The 13,791-nt window shown below is 46.4% G+C and overlaps 1 protein-coding gene across 1 annotated transcript in view; it reads right to left on the bottom strand.

Annotated features, from left to right (window-relative positions):
- The window catches only part of CLVS1 (clavesin 1), a 91,220-nt gene that overhangs the window by 5,600 nt on the left and 71,829 nt on the right, over positions 1-13,791 (bottom strand). The window contains exons 3-4 of the mRNA XM_065629344.1: positions 12,089-12,199; positions 10,722-10,957 (exon numbers count right to left, since the gene is read on the bottom strand). Of these exons, the coding sequence (XP_065485416.1) occupies positions 10,722-10,957; positions 12,089-12,199 (347 nt within the window). The remainder of the gene's footprint in view (positions 1-10,721; positions 10,958-12,088; positions 12,200-13,791) is intronic.

Raw genomic sequence — 13,791 nt, 5'->3', positions numbered from 1 at the left:
GCAGCTCCTGCACTTGCGCTGGCTCACTGCCCTGCGTTAACACAGCGCGGCCTTGTGCTGCAGGGACCTGCCCGGAGGGGCAGCTTGGATACACGAACCGCGCTTTTCCAAGAGGTGAAGCAGCATCTGTGTCTAGGGGAACAGCTGAGCTGGTTGAGTGACCCACCAACATAGTGAGACGGGGCAAAGCACCGTTAAAACTCTGGCTTAAGTTTACTGCCAGCCCAGTGCTTAGCCCACAGGACAATAGTGACAAGCTGCTGCACTTCCCAAGAGGGAGCTGGCCTTGTGGCCGCCGTGGCAGCAGTGACCGTCTTTCCCCCTGATGGTTGGCACATCGTAGGGAGAGGCCTCTTAGTAGCGCCTTGGCACATCAAAGCCAAGGACAATCATGGCCTGGATCTGTGCTTCACCACACGAGTGAAGAAGTCTCTGTGAGAGAATCTGCACTGCTGAAGAGGCGACTGCTGCAGCGTGAACCCCAGCACACGGCCCCTCGTCCTCCCTGTGCCCGCCAGCTCTCTCCGGGCCCCTCCTTCCCCAACAGCTGCTTCTCCTCACTGCAAGTCCTGGGCACAGCTCACTGCAGGGTCTGCAGCAAAGAGCAGCAGAGATGACACTGTGCCACATCCAGATGTAACCGTGGCCTGGCCAGCTGTGCACCCTGTCCCGTCCCATCCTTTAGCCCATGCCACACCCAGGGGCTGCAGCACATACCCTTTGGCACTTGCTGTAAAACCAGTTCTCTGGTGGGCTATGACACAGCTCTCAGCTTACTGCAGACACTCTGAACTGTGAAAACATATGGAAATCCTTAAGTATTTGGCATAGCACATACAGTTTTCTGCCTTAAGGCCACTGGGACCCAGAGGACAGTAAAAGCCAGGCGCTATGCAGGGCAGATGCAGCCAGACTCCTATGGCAGAGGCTGCCCCTGAGCAATACAGACAGGAGTCAGTCTGTGCCACCAAACTTGGAACTAAGGTGCACACCCTGGTCTTTTTTCATCAGTGTGGATGTCCCTGATATCTGCTGCTCCTAAGTGCTCAGAGCTTCTATGTCAAGATCTTGCCTTGGTCGTATCCCAAGTCCAGGGTAGGGGAAAGGCATGGGTGGGAGCTTTCCCTCTCCATTTTCTTTCTCTGCTATAGACTGACTCCTCCACATTTTTTTTTCCTGTTTCTTTTTTTTTCACATATAAGGTATAGAAGTATCTGCTTCAGACAGGAATTTCTGAAAGACCCTTACTCCCCTGGGTGCAATATGTCACCTATGAAAAGGTAAAGCCTAGTCATGGAGTCAAATAAAAACAACACTGCAGGAGCAGTCAACACCAGTTTACAGGAGATTCAGCAAAAGCTGCTAAAAATTGTGCAGAATATGATATCCAAACAAAAGACATTCAGGCTAAGTAGTGAAGAAAGTTTTCTTCCCCCACTTTATGAATATTACACACACACACACACACACGTGCATTTCTCATCACCATTCATGTTTTTCCTGCTCATCCCCATTTCCTTGCCCACCAAGTGCTCTTTCTAGCCCAACAGCTTCCAGTCCCTTTGCTCAGACACTCCAGTCCTTTACACCTACCCCATCTTTCAGTCTGCCTTTCTTGCTCCCATTCCAGTGACTCCAGTTCCCAACATCTTAACCAGATTTGCTACTGAATCACAGTCTCTTCACTTCTGTGTGGCAGTAACAGGGAAGATGGAGCCCCAAAAGCAAAGGGTAACAGTCTTCTTACTCTCCCATCCTACATCAGAAGTTTCCTGTCCTTAACAAGAACAACACTGCAGCATGAAAGCATCCCTGCCGATGTACTATTTAGGATGGAAAGTCAAGCACTGGCTCAGCAGGAAAAGCCAAAATGTAGGCTGTGGGAGCAGCAGTGGCTTGGTGGGGTGCATGAGGGCATTGCAACCCAGCATTGCACCAGGAGCACACACTGTTCTTTCTTGGAGGGCTCTTTCTTCTCTCAGTGCTCAGGGTAGACGGTGCTGAGCTAGTAAGTAGCTATTTATTTTGCTTTCTTCTAGCGGTTCAGTGTGTGGCTTTGTGACACATTTGCTGCATATTATTCCAAGCCTGCTCTGAAGATAGCCTTTGTTAATTCCCTCCTGAGCTTTTCTGTGGAGTTCATCAACGCAGTACTTGTGTGCTTCTTAAATGCTAATTCATTTACTGCCATATTACAACTGTCAGGATTTTTTTAAATTTCCATTTTGCGTGTCAAGAGCTGAAGTGCAGTGAGATTAGGGTCCGATTGTTCCTCTAATATGGGGTGCCCATTTCCCAGCACTGAGGGTCTGATTTGGCACAGGTCTCAGCATTATGTGGCAGCTTGTGTGTTCAAAGCACATGTCCCCTTCATTTCTGTTGCAGGTGAGTGCTGAGTATTTCTGGAAATTAGACCCCAGGGTCTACAGCTTGGCAGGCTGAAAATAAACAACGTGCAGTCTCACCATCTGTGTGAAATTTGGTTTAACCCAAAGCAGGAGCTCCAGGAGAGAGAGAGGGATCCACTTCTCCAGAGCTGCATCCAACAGGCTTAACCAAAGGATCATTCCTGACCTCCATCAGTCCTCCCCCAACCATTCGCATTTGTTTGCTCACACAGTGTGCTTCCTGGCACAGCTGCTTCTAGTCCTGTATGCCTGCCACATCTTTCAATCCACCCTGGGGCTCCCATCCCAGTGACCCCAGTTCCCAGTATCCCATCTGGGTTCACTGCTGAATCTTCATCTCTCTAACTCTCCTGCCAAGAGCAGGGAGCAGGCAGCCCTGAGAGCACGGGGTGTCAGTCTGACAAATGGCAGCTCCACGTCTTGCCACAGCCTGGCCTAGCGCAGCAAAAGTTGCCGTGATCACAAGTAAAAGCTGTAATTACAAAAGCTCTCTGCACCCCATGGCCTAGACAGGACATGCACATTGTGGGCATTGAACCATCAACCCAAGCTGAGCAAGTTTGTTTATTCTGGAAGGTCAAGCTAAAGCATGAGGCAAACCTTGGGGTCATTAAATGCTAAAATCAAATATGTTTCTACAGAGTGTGTGTGAATTGCCTTTTCAAAGGCTTGTAACTCAGCTCGATGTAGGTGGGTTTTTCACAGGGCAGCAAAAAATATAAGCAGTGTAAAACCATTTGTTTTATAAAGTGTCATGTCTCTAATCTAAACTACTAAACTTTTGGCAAATTTATAGCCAGCTGAAGACATAATTTACAGTGCAATATTTTAGGCAGCCTGAACAGCACGGGTTCTGCCATTCCCACCGCCAGCCTGTGTTTGTGTACCCGTGCACTGGTGAGTGAGTGCTGTAGACAGATGAAAACCTCACTGTCGATGCCCTCAGGGAACAACTGGTTTCCTGCCCTGCCCCAGGGGACCTCCAGCACCAAGCTACTGTCCCTCCTGTACTTGGTCAGCTGTGGCTGGTTTGCAACTCTTATCTCCTCCTCAGCTTATCTCACTCCTGGCCCTGAAGGTATTCTGCACCATCTCCCCTGCGGCCTCCCTGGGACCTGCTGACATGTCGGATCCACCGGCTCCTTTCCATTTATCTCCGATGTATTAGCAGAATTCCGGTCAAAAACTATAAAGCTGTTCAACAGCTAATAATCTATGTTACGAGATACTTCATACATGATATGCACGCCCCTTGGACACGCGCTTTACTATCAAGACGTATCTCATTCATAATCTTCATATGGGGGAAGCATTTCCACAGGAATATTCAGAAATTCTCCATTGTTCGAAATAATTCACGATAAAATAGTGAATATAAGACTTGCACCAAAATCTCACATAATATAGAGCTATTTTAACTGAAAGCTCATGAGTATCTCCCTTCTGCCCCAGCCCATGTGGAAATGCACCCCAGTCCATGTGGAAATGCACCCCAGCTACAAGCAGAGCAACCCAGGTGCCATCCATGGACAGTGAGAAGTTTTCACACATTTTCATTCTGATTTTTATTTGCTGGTATTTTACTACTTCTGCAGTAAATTGGTGCTGACTGTGGGCAGGCATAAAACATGACCCGTAAAAGCAGAAACATATGGCGAAGGAACACTAAGGTCACACCAAGGATAACAACTAGAAAGGTCTGCCTTGCACAGCCCAGCTGGGCATATGGAAGAACCAGTCTGAATAAACAAAAACCTTACACAAGTCACCCCCATGGATGGTCCCTTTTGGATCTAAAACTATTCCAGTCAGCGTTTTTGTATACCAGTTGTGATACCCTTCCTTCTGGGATCCTGTTTCTGAGAACCAACAGTTACCTTCAGCAACAAGTTCATTTGAAGATCAGTCCTTTCGAAAACATACACATCAGGAGGCAATAATGGCAAACCCTTATCTGTACTTTTAAATCCTCTAATCTAGGACATAAAAATCCACAGGCTCTGACTCAACAACGTGGGGCAACACATTCCAACGGGTTTTTATGCTGCATTTTCAAAATGCCTGATACAGGAGCTTTTGATGAATCACTAGGCAGGTCATTGCATCTTTAGGTGCTCAAGGCCTTTAGGACGAGAGGAAATGGCCTCAAGTTGCACCAGGGGAGGTTCAGATTGGATATTAGGAAAAAATTCTTCACAGAAAGGGTTGTCAGGCACTGGAACAGGCTGCCCAGGGAAGTGGTGGAGTCACCATCCTTGGAGGTATTTGAAATATGTTCAAATGTGGCACTTAGGGCTATGGTTTAGAAGTGGACTTAGCAGTCTTAGGTTAACAGCTGGTCTTGATCATCTTAAGGTCTTTTCCAACCTAAATGATTCTATGATTCTGTAAGTTTCTGCTTCACAGCAGGAAAAGGAAATGTTCTCTTGATGCATAAATAGTACATTTTCACAATTAGCATGCTTGGCTCTTCTTTAAAAGTTTTACCCTAACTCTGAATTTCCTGAGTCTCTAATGAGCTTGACTTGGTGATAGTAATGCTCTTGCAATTACATAACACTATCCTAAGAAGAATTTTTAACCCCAAATTTGATTAAAGTTATCCTTAAATAAACTTTGATTAAATGAATTTGATTAAACATCACACGCTGTTTGGCCAGATTATAAACGTAGCTATTAGGTAAAATTTTCTTTCTCTGCAGGGCAATTTTAAATTACACTAGGTTTTCAGACCTGTTTGCACTGGCAGCAGGTTAAGAGGGAGGGCTCTTTTGGTGCCTGGGAGGGCAGAGGAGGAACATCCAGCTCCCAGGCTGTGCTTGGTGACTGCACAGGGAACAAGCAAGGGCAGAGAACAGTCTTTGGACTGAAGATCAAGTTCAGACATCAAGAAGTGACCCAGGTGCACCTGCAGAAGGGCAGATCTTGTAAAGAAAAGCGAGTCTCAGGGAGGCAATGTGCTACTGCAGGTTACTTGCCGTTGCTGGACCTGAGTGTAAGAGCAGAGTGACACCGTGGAAATAGGAAACTTCAAAGAACTGAGCTCTTTCACATCTTCCCCAATCACTGAATTCTTCTCTCCAACTGGCGATGTTTGCTCACTGCAGTTAGGTACCCAGATAGATACAGGTATGCTTCTACCACTGTGGCTGGCCAGAAGGCTACGGGCTGTTGTTACAGTGGTATGTCGAGAGCAGTCTCTGGCTCTTTAACTGCTCAGCTTAACCATCCACCATAACAATTCATTACACTGCACACCCAGATAAAACTGCCAGCTGTTCCCAAAAACAACAGCTCACCAACCAAAGCTAGCATGAGTGCCTGAGGCAAATGTTTTGCTTTTGTGCTGGCTCCCTGTTGACTACGGCAACCCAAGGCCCCTTTCTGACCATCAGGGCTCACAGAAGGTTTGGCCACAGCTGAAAGGGAGGTGATTTTCTTCCCCGTGCTCCAAATTTTCACACCATTTACATTACTCTCAAATCCCACAACTTGTAAGTGACAGGCTCCCTGTGTGGATGTAGAGGGTTCAGAAGAGATGGCCCAAGACAGGGGAAGTGTCTGTTGCCATTGCTGCTCCCGTGATTACCAAACAGTTGCGGCCAAGCTCTCATATTGAACTGACTTTGCCATTACTATATTCGTGCTGGTTTGCATGTTTATTACCTTTCCCATTTCAAACATCACTGAGCTGAATCTTAATAAATAGATTTATTCTGAATGGATTTTTGTTATTGTTGCCTTCCTCCTCCACCCCACCCCCTGGCCATTAAGACTCATTATGTGGAGTCATCAGCTGTTTTGCTGCGTTTCCCATCTGTTCATAGAGCACTTGGGTTCTGGGATTTTTCCCAGGGTGTGAGATAATACTGCAGATGGGAGTGCAATTTCCACTGTTTTGATTTTGACCCAGTGGGGCTTCATGTGGCCTCTGGTAGAAAAAAGACAATTGCAATGGTTTTGATTAAAAATTCTCCATATTATAGAAACTTGTCAAATCTCAAGATTTTCAAGATCCTGTTACTACCTAGAGTCAGTGGCAGGTTTTTTCTAAGAGGATTTTCAGTTCTTTCGCTGTCTACAATGCCTCCATTCTCTTAAGTAAACAAGGACTCTTTCTTGAGAACAAACCTTGTGCGATTTCAAGTCACAGGAAAAAACTACCCCTGCTTGTGGCTGGGGAGAAGATGAAGTTCTGGTTCCACTGCTGTTAAGGGGAGCAGAAACTGGAACCTAATTAGACTTTAATGAGCAAGTCTAGTCTCCCGTGACCACTGGTAGCCACCTCATTTCAGACCTTTCAGTCTTATGTATCGGTTAGGTTGTCATACTGACAAGGTGTTTCAGTAACTCACTCCTCTGATGGCTTGCAAACCTCCTCTAATTTGTAGCTGTGGTACATTTTGGTCAGCTTATATCCATTTGATCTCATGCCTGTGTTGTCCTTTTTCTCAAATACTTTTTCTCTCTCCACAGCGTTTATTCCTCCTGCATTTGTAGAGAACAATCACATCCATTTCAACTTTTGCTCTGCAAGGCTGAACAAACCACTCTCTTCTATAGCTTCTTCCTGGAAAAATACACTCTCCGCTCTCCTTACCTTCCTCACAACTCTCAGGTGAACTTGTTTCAATTTATATTCATCTGTCCTGGTGACAGGAGCCGAAGCACTGCCGCCACTCCTCAAGCCAACGTATGGGCACGTACCTGCTCCAGTTTTGCTTCCTTGCACTGCTGCTTTGTGCTGCATTTTCTCTTGGTCTGCATTTTGAGACTTATTTTAATTTTCAGGTGTCGACGACTTCAGTTAGGTTTCAGTCTCATCATGAAAATGCCCTCCTTCTCCCCCTCTGTATTAATTTTCTAACATAGATTAAGTGGCTACGAAAGTATTTTGGTCCGTTGTTCTCTAATTCGATCTCCTGGCGTTTTCTTTCATATCTGTAATTCCTATCTCGATTTCTCAGCATCTCTGCTACTAAAATTGGTATTTGGAGTAGGTTATGGCCAGGGTGAGCTTCTCTCTAGGTGCAGGATGGCAGCCTCTGAAAGAGACCTCTCTTCCCAGCTTTGCCAGGTCAGCAATTTTCTGACTCAGAATTACTGTTATTTGTACTACATTTCACAGCCTTCGACTTTCACCGTGCTCACAGTGCAAGACTCCAGGCTATTGTAGCAGCGCTGAGCTCCCAGATTAAGAAAGCTTTAACACAGCACTGGCCCAGTGGCAGCTGTAATGAAGACTTGCTTGTGTGGCTTTATAAGTGGCCACAGAGCCAGGAGGGGCAACCTGCAACCTTGCACCTTGTCATGAAGCAGGACAGTGCTCTGGGGGCAAACAAGCTCGGGGTAAATCCACCTCTCATAAACATTGCCCTCCCCTGCAGCTAATTACTGAGCAGGTAAATCTGCAGCAATATCTGGCAAGTCAGAGAGGATAAGACCCATAATTGTTCAGCAAGGCTTTTCATCCTGAAATTACAGAAACCCAAGAAGGTTCAGTCTTCATATAGAATCGTAGAATCACAGGATATCTCAAGTTGGAAGTGACCCATAAGGATAATTGAGTCCAACACATGACTCCTAAACAACACTGCTCCTCACATGACTACCTAAAACTAAACCAAATGACCAACGGTGTTGTCCAGATGCTCCTTGAACTTTGACAAACTTGATGCCATGACTACTTCCCCGGGTAGCCCGTTTCAGTGACCGACCACCTTTTCCTAATGTCCAACCTGAACTTCCCCTGAAGCAGTTTCATTCCAGTTCCTCATGTCCTATCACTGGTCACCAGAGAGAGGAGATGAGCACCTCCCCCTCCACTGTCCCCCTTGAAGAAGTTGTAAACTGTGATGAGATCACCCCTCAGCCTTCTCTTCTCCAAGCTGAACAAGCCAAGTGACCTTAGCTGCTCCTTGGAAGTCTTACCATGGAGACCCTTCACCATCTTGGTCACTCTCTAATAGTCTGATGTCCTTCTTGTATTGAGGCACCCGAAACTGCACACAGTACTTGAGGCAGGGCCACACGAGTGCAGTATATACTTACTCCCGTTGGGGGAACATATGTGCTAAAGAAAGGGCCAGTAGTATTTTTATTAAACTCAACATTCATAAGCATAGAAATGCTTACAAAATGACCATGTCTACTCAAGAATTTAAAGATTTTTGTCCTACGAGTGGACGAGGGAAGGAGACATTTTTAATGAAACTGCAAAATTGCTTAATAAGGGAAAAAGTGATAAGGAAGTTGTGAGGGAATCGTATTTAAGACGATGACTAATGCTAGGAGATCACCTATGCCTAGTGTAAACCTCCCTGGAGTATCCAGGAGCTTCAGGCATGGCCTGGGACTCTTGTTGTGTTGGAGAGGTATGAACCTAAAGAGGGGACGAGGGGGGATATATGAAGACAGGTAACACTGGTAGAAATCTGTAGGTTATTTAATAGGCCTCAGATATAAATCTGGTCTAATAAATCTAATAAAGCACAAAATTATGCTTCCTAAGCATAGGATTTTACCTCAAGTTAGGCCAAAATGCAATTTCAGGGAAAAAAATACAAAAAAATACTCATAGGAGAAAATCTGTCGAAGCAGTGAACTTTTCACCTCTAACAGCTCCTAATGACGACAGGGTACAAGTTTAGATGGTTCACTTAACCGCCAAGTAACGAAATTAGGCTAAAAGTTAGATCTAGTCTGCCCTGAGGCAACATGACAAATTAGATTCATCCACTCACCGTATTTGTATTAATGCAGTTTTGTACTAGTGAACATATTATAAAAGAAGCCTTTGCCTCGAGGCAGGGTTTTCTGGCACTGAACTCATTTTCAAGCTGAGGTTCTCCCTTGAGGACACAGACCCTCCCTTCTTTGCAGCTGAGAATCTGATCCTCAGCAAAGATTTACCTGTAAGCAGGTCTTAACACTTCAGAGCTTTAAAAACTACAGATTTCTTTCTATAAAGCCACATAAATTGTGCACTCTCCATATATAAATTTTAATAATTATGGAATATTTACTTAACATCTTTCTGAAACTGTTAATATTAAAAAATAAAAAAAGTTGCTTTAAAACCAGCTCTCTGGGACAGGATCTATAAATTCATCCTAGGTTTCAGCCTTGGCTGGCAGTCAGTAGTGAGAACTGCTGACTATGCAGATGGCCACCTCTTTTCATGCCATGGCTGCAAGCCTGCAAAGGGTTGTAGCCTTGCAGTCTTGTGTCCATGTAAGTCATGGGACTCATAGGACTTAACAGCAGCTGTACGTGTTTCCAGCATGAGGCTTCGCTTTGCAGCTGCAGCAGCGCGGCATCCCTCTGACCTAAGAGAATGCATCTCTTTTTCTTCTGAAGATGAAAGACTTTTAAAATTAATTGCATGACATTATGGCTTGTCTGTATTGTCAGCTTTGATTTTGCTGTGACAAAATGATGGCCGCTCCCTGTCACACAGAGTGATGCTGTGTCTGTGAGAGCCGCACTCGTCAAGTGGCATCAGCGAGCTAAAGCATCGCTGCAATCTGCATGGAAGGCAGTTTTGAGGAGTGTGGCACGGCGGGTGAGGCAAGCGCAGATGTTACATTCTCGCAGGGTTTCCAACCTGGCCATTGCTCGCTGCAGCTGGTCTTGGCTCCGCTGTACCACCCAAAAACCCGTGCCAGGTGTCCAACCCTCCTCGCCCCATCCCCACAACCAGTGCAAATTACTGAGGGTGATACCCTTGAGAATTTTAATTCGAAGCATTCAGAGCCGAATGCACAACCACTACATCTAAAATCAAAGGTGTTAAAGGAGCAGCTCTGCTGCCTAAGCAGGGCTGGATGGAGAAAGCAGACGCAGAAGCAGCCAGAGTAGACTAACCCATTTTCCCTTTAGAGGGCAGTGGTGTTCATCGTACAAAAGCTTCATTTCCGAGGACGTAAAACCCTTCTCGTTAACAGCTGGGGTCAGCAGCAGTGAAGCAGCAGCAAGTAGCAGGGACTAGCACTGAAGTGGTGCTGCTGGCCGCAGCGTGCTGTACAGAATAGTGTCTCACTCTGATATACTTTCTCAAATGCTCTGTGCAGGGGCTCATTAATTTCCCCTTGTTTTCTTTCACAGTAATCAGAGGAGTAATTACAGTTCCACAGAGAGTTTTCCTTTTTGCCGCTATACCAAGAGCACAGTCCAGGATGAAGCACTTCTTATCATCAGCATTTGCCAAATTACAGCCTCTCTCAGAGCCAGATGAGCCAGCCCTTCCTGCTAGTTTTATGCCAAACCAGTTTGAAAAGCCAAATAAGACATGATTTCAAAGGCAGCACTAACCTTTTCATGGGTTTGGGCGAAGCCTCTCGCTCCAGGTTGGAGGATGCATGCTTCACATGCATGGCGTTGTAGGAGGTGTGGGTGTACTCGTTTTCGTCGCTGTAGTCGGGACCGAGTAACGTTCGAGCCCACGTCCCCATGTCATATGGAGGAAGAGTCCCCCCAAATTCAGAGGGCAGGCATTCAGGGTGTATTAGCTGGTGAAGGCTGTTCAGGTTGTTACCATGAAGAAAGATCTTTAACAGATTAAAAGAAAGTTCAAAGTCATCATCGATTCCTTACTTCATGAAGTACAATAATAACAACACTAATGAGGTGTGGACTGTCATTAGTTGACACTGCAGTTTCAGGTGGGAATTTCTGAAGCGCTCAGGGCTGGTGTGGGTGGGCAGGAGGAGGGGGATTAGCTTTGGGGTATGCAGCTGAAGAATTAGGCTGGCACCATAAACACTTCTGAAAATCCTGATTTGCTTAGTTTTGGCACATGACACTTTCACTTTCTTAAGAACTAGATCAGGGAAAGCGCAAGTCAGGAATAATGACTGATTATTACTACTGTAAGAGGATAAAGACTTGTATAAAGAGCAGTGAGAAGAAAAGGGAGATTGTGGAGCTCACTGAAAGAAGACGTGAAGAGTGGGTCCTCAGTGTCTGAGAGGGCAACCCAGCCCTGCACCCCAGGACTGATGTTTCCCAGGGGTGCAGGTCTGTGTCCCCACTTTGCACTGCTTCAGTGACATTTGTCTCTCGATTCCCTCTTTCTTTTCAGGCTGGTACTACCCTTGTCCTGCCTGCTCAGACACCCCCCAGGGTGGGCTCTAGGGCCTTCTGAGGGCTGACCCCATGGTTGATAGACTGCAGAGGACAAATGGCCAAGATGACCGCAGGACCTCAGTTCACATGGCTTTCAGTGAGGGAGACTTGCCTCTTCTGCACTGTGAGCAAACAGCCTTCAGACGTGGGCATTTTTTGTGTGGAAACAAGTGAGTTACCACCATGTGAAAACAGCCTGCTTGCTGAAGGAATGAAATAGGAAGTTTTACTCCCACAAAAAGAGTTGAGCTGAAGTTTCCCTCACTGCAGGTGACTTCAGCCAGGCCTGATAATCCCTCCACATTGACAATTCTCTCTGTCCCTGAGCATGTCCCGTTAAAATGTATCCACACTTTATTAGTGATAACAACTTTCAAGTCCCTGGCTGAGTTATTGATTCAATTCAGATGGTTGCAAACTCCAAATTTTAACAACAGCAGCAATTCTCTGAGGCCATATGAAAAATGCAGAAAGAAAAAGAAGGAAGAAAGCAGGCAGCTACTCAGTTACTCCAGCTCTGGAGCTTCCTATCCTCCCCAGCCCCGTCTAATTACCCTTTTCCTTGTCTTGTCTTTGAGGAACGGTTTGATTAGTGTGTACAGGGCATGGATGTACCAGGGCTGGTTGACAAAATGGACTCCTCCAAAACGGGCAGGAAAGCTGTCCTACAGAAAGAAAGAAAAGGAAAGGAGTTAATAGATGCAGTGCTTTAGCCCAGCAGACAATAGGATGAAAGTCAGAGGAAGAAGTCTGCCTCTTTCTATCTGCAAATGAGCACTGGGCTCGCTGGGAGGGGGGGCAAGAGGGAGATGGAAAAAGAAAGATGCCTGGAAATGTTTGCATTGGTTTATTCTGTTAGCAGGTGCATTCCCCTCTCCCCTCCGCACGCTAACGCATCACTTGCTGATGATTTAAAGCAGGGTCTCCAGACGCTTCTCTAGGACATTTTTTAACTCCATCAGGGCATCTGACTCGTCTGGGGTGGGAAGAGAGAGGGGGACGATGAGCACTGCTCCCTCGAGGGGAAGCTTTCTAATTTCTCATTGTGCAGCACAAGGCAAACCCCCCGGTTCCCACGCACATGGCTGCACACATCTCACCTTTTCACCCTTCGGCCTCCCTGCCTCCCCCTTGCTAAAATCATCATTACAATAGCTGACCTTTCAGGGTGAGCGAACAGCATATTATGGGGAGGAGGATGGGTGGGAAATGCTGATAATTGAAGGTGTAGGGCAAGCGCACTACGACGGCACCATGGAAACTGCCGGAGCCCGGTGCTGGCTGCCAGGCTGTGCACAAACACCCTCGGCATTAGCATGCAGGTAGCGTCCCGCCGGGGAGGTGTTTGCAATGGCATCCTGCTCCGCTCAGCCAGCGCGGCACGCTTCATAAAAGAGGAGGTTGCTGGCACGTCTTTAAAGGTGGTTGTATATTGTGATGGGTATTTTGTACCTACACCCTCATCTAACAAATGTCAATCAGGGAAGAGCCTAGGATTTTTTTTGTGTTGCATAAATAGTGGGACGACCGGTGCTCCCGCGTGCAAATACTCTTCCAGAGAGAGGAGAGGTTCCTGTCTCTCCCCCATGAAGGGAGATCCTGATGAAGCCGTCCTCATCCTGCCCGTGCTCCTAACCCCTGCAGCTCAGCATATAAAGACAGAGCATAATCAGGTCTCTTCCTTCAGGGCTTTGGCTTCCGGACTCAGGCAGGTTCATTCCTCCCACAATTAGCACGGGGTATCCTGGGGCTTTCTCTCACCTTCCTCCAGAGTATCAGAGATTGAGCACAGCTGGTGATGATATGTGGTGGATTTGTGAGATGATACGGAAAATCCCTTTATACACCTGCTTGGTATAGCTTCTGTGCCATGTCAAGGTCTAATTGTTTCCCAGATTTAGCACTACATAGGTGTCCCACCACCTCCTGCCACTCAGGACAGACTGGCAGGACTCTCTATGCTCTTCAGCTCTGGCTGTGGATTGCCCTGGCAGTCATCTTAAACCATACTTGAATAATGTTTGTAAGCCGCCACAAGCATTAAGTGATACCTTTTTCTTTTGCTTTATAGCAGTATGATCTGCTTAAACCTCGGACATATCGGTTTACACAAAATCATTACAAATCTCAATATTTGATACTCTGTGCAAGAGTAGTGTGTAGTCAGACCAGCACGCAGGAGGCCAAACAGTGTAACATAACAGGTGATCCCATTTTAAATCCCAGAAAACTATGAACTGAGCTTTTTAAGGGTAGC

This window comes from Caloenas nicobarica, chromosome 2 (assembly GCF_036013445.1).
Source record: "Caloenas nicobarica isolate bCalNic1 chromosome 2, bCalNic1.hap1, whole genome shotgun sequence".
Taxonomy (NCBI): Eukaryota; Metazoa; Chordata; class Aves; order Columbiformes; family Columbidae; genus Caloenas; species Caloenas nicobarica.
This window is presented reverse-complemented; position numbering and strand designations above follow the sequence as displayed.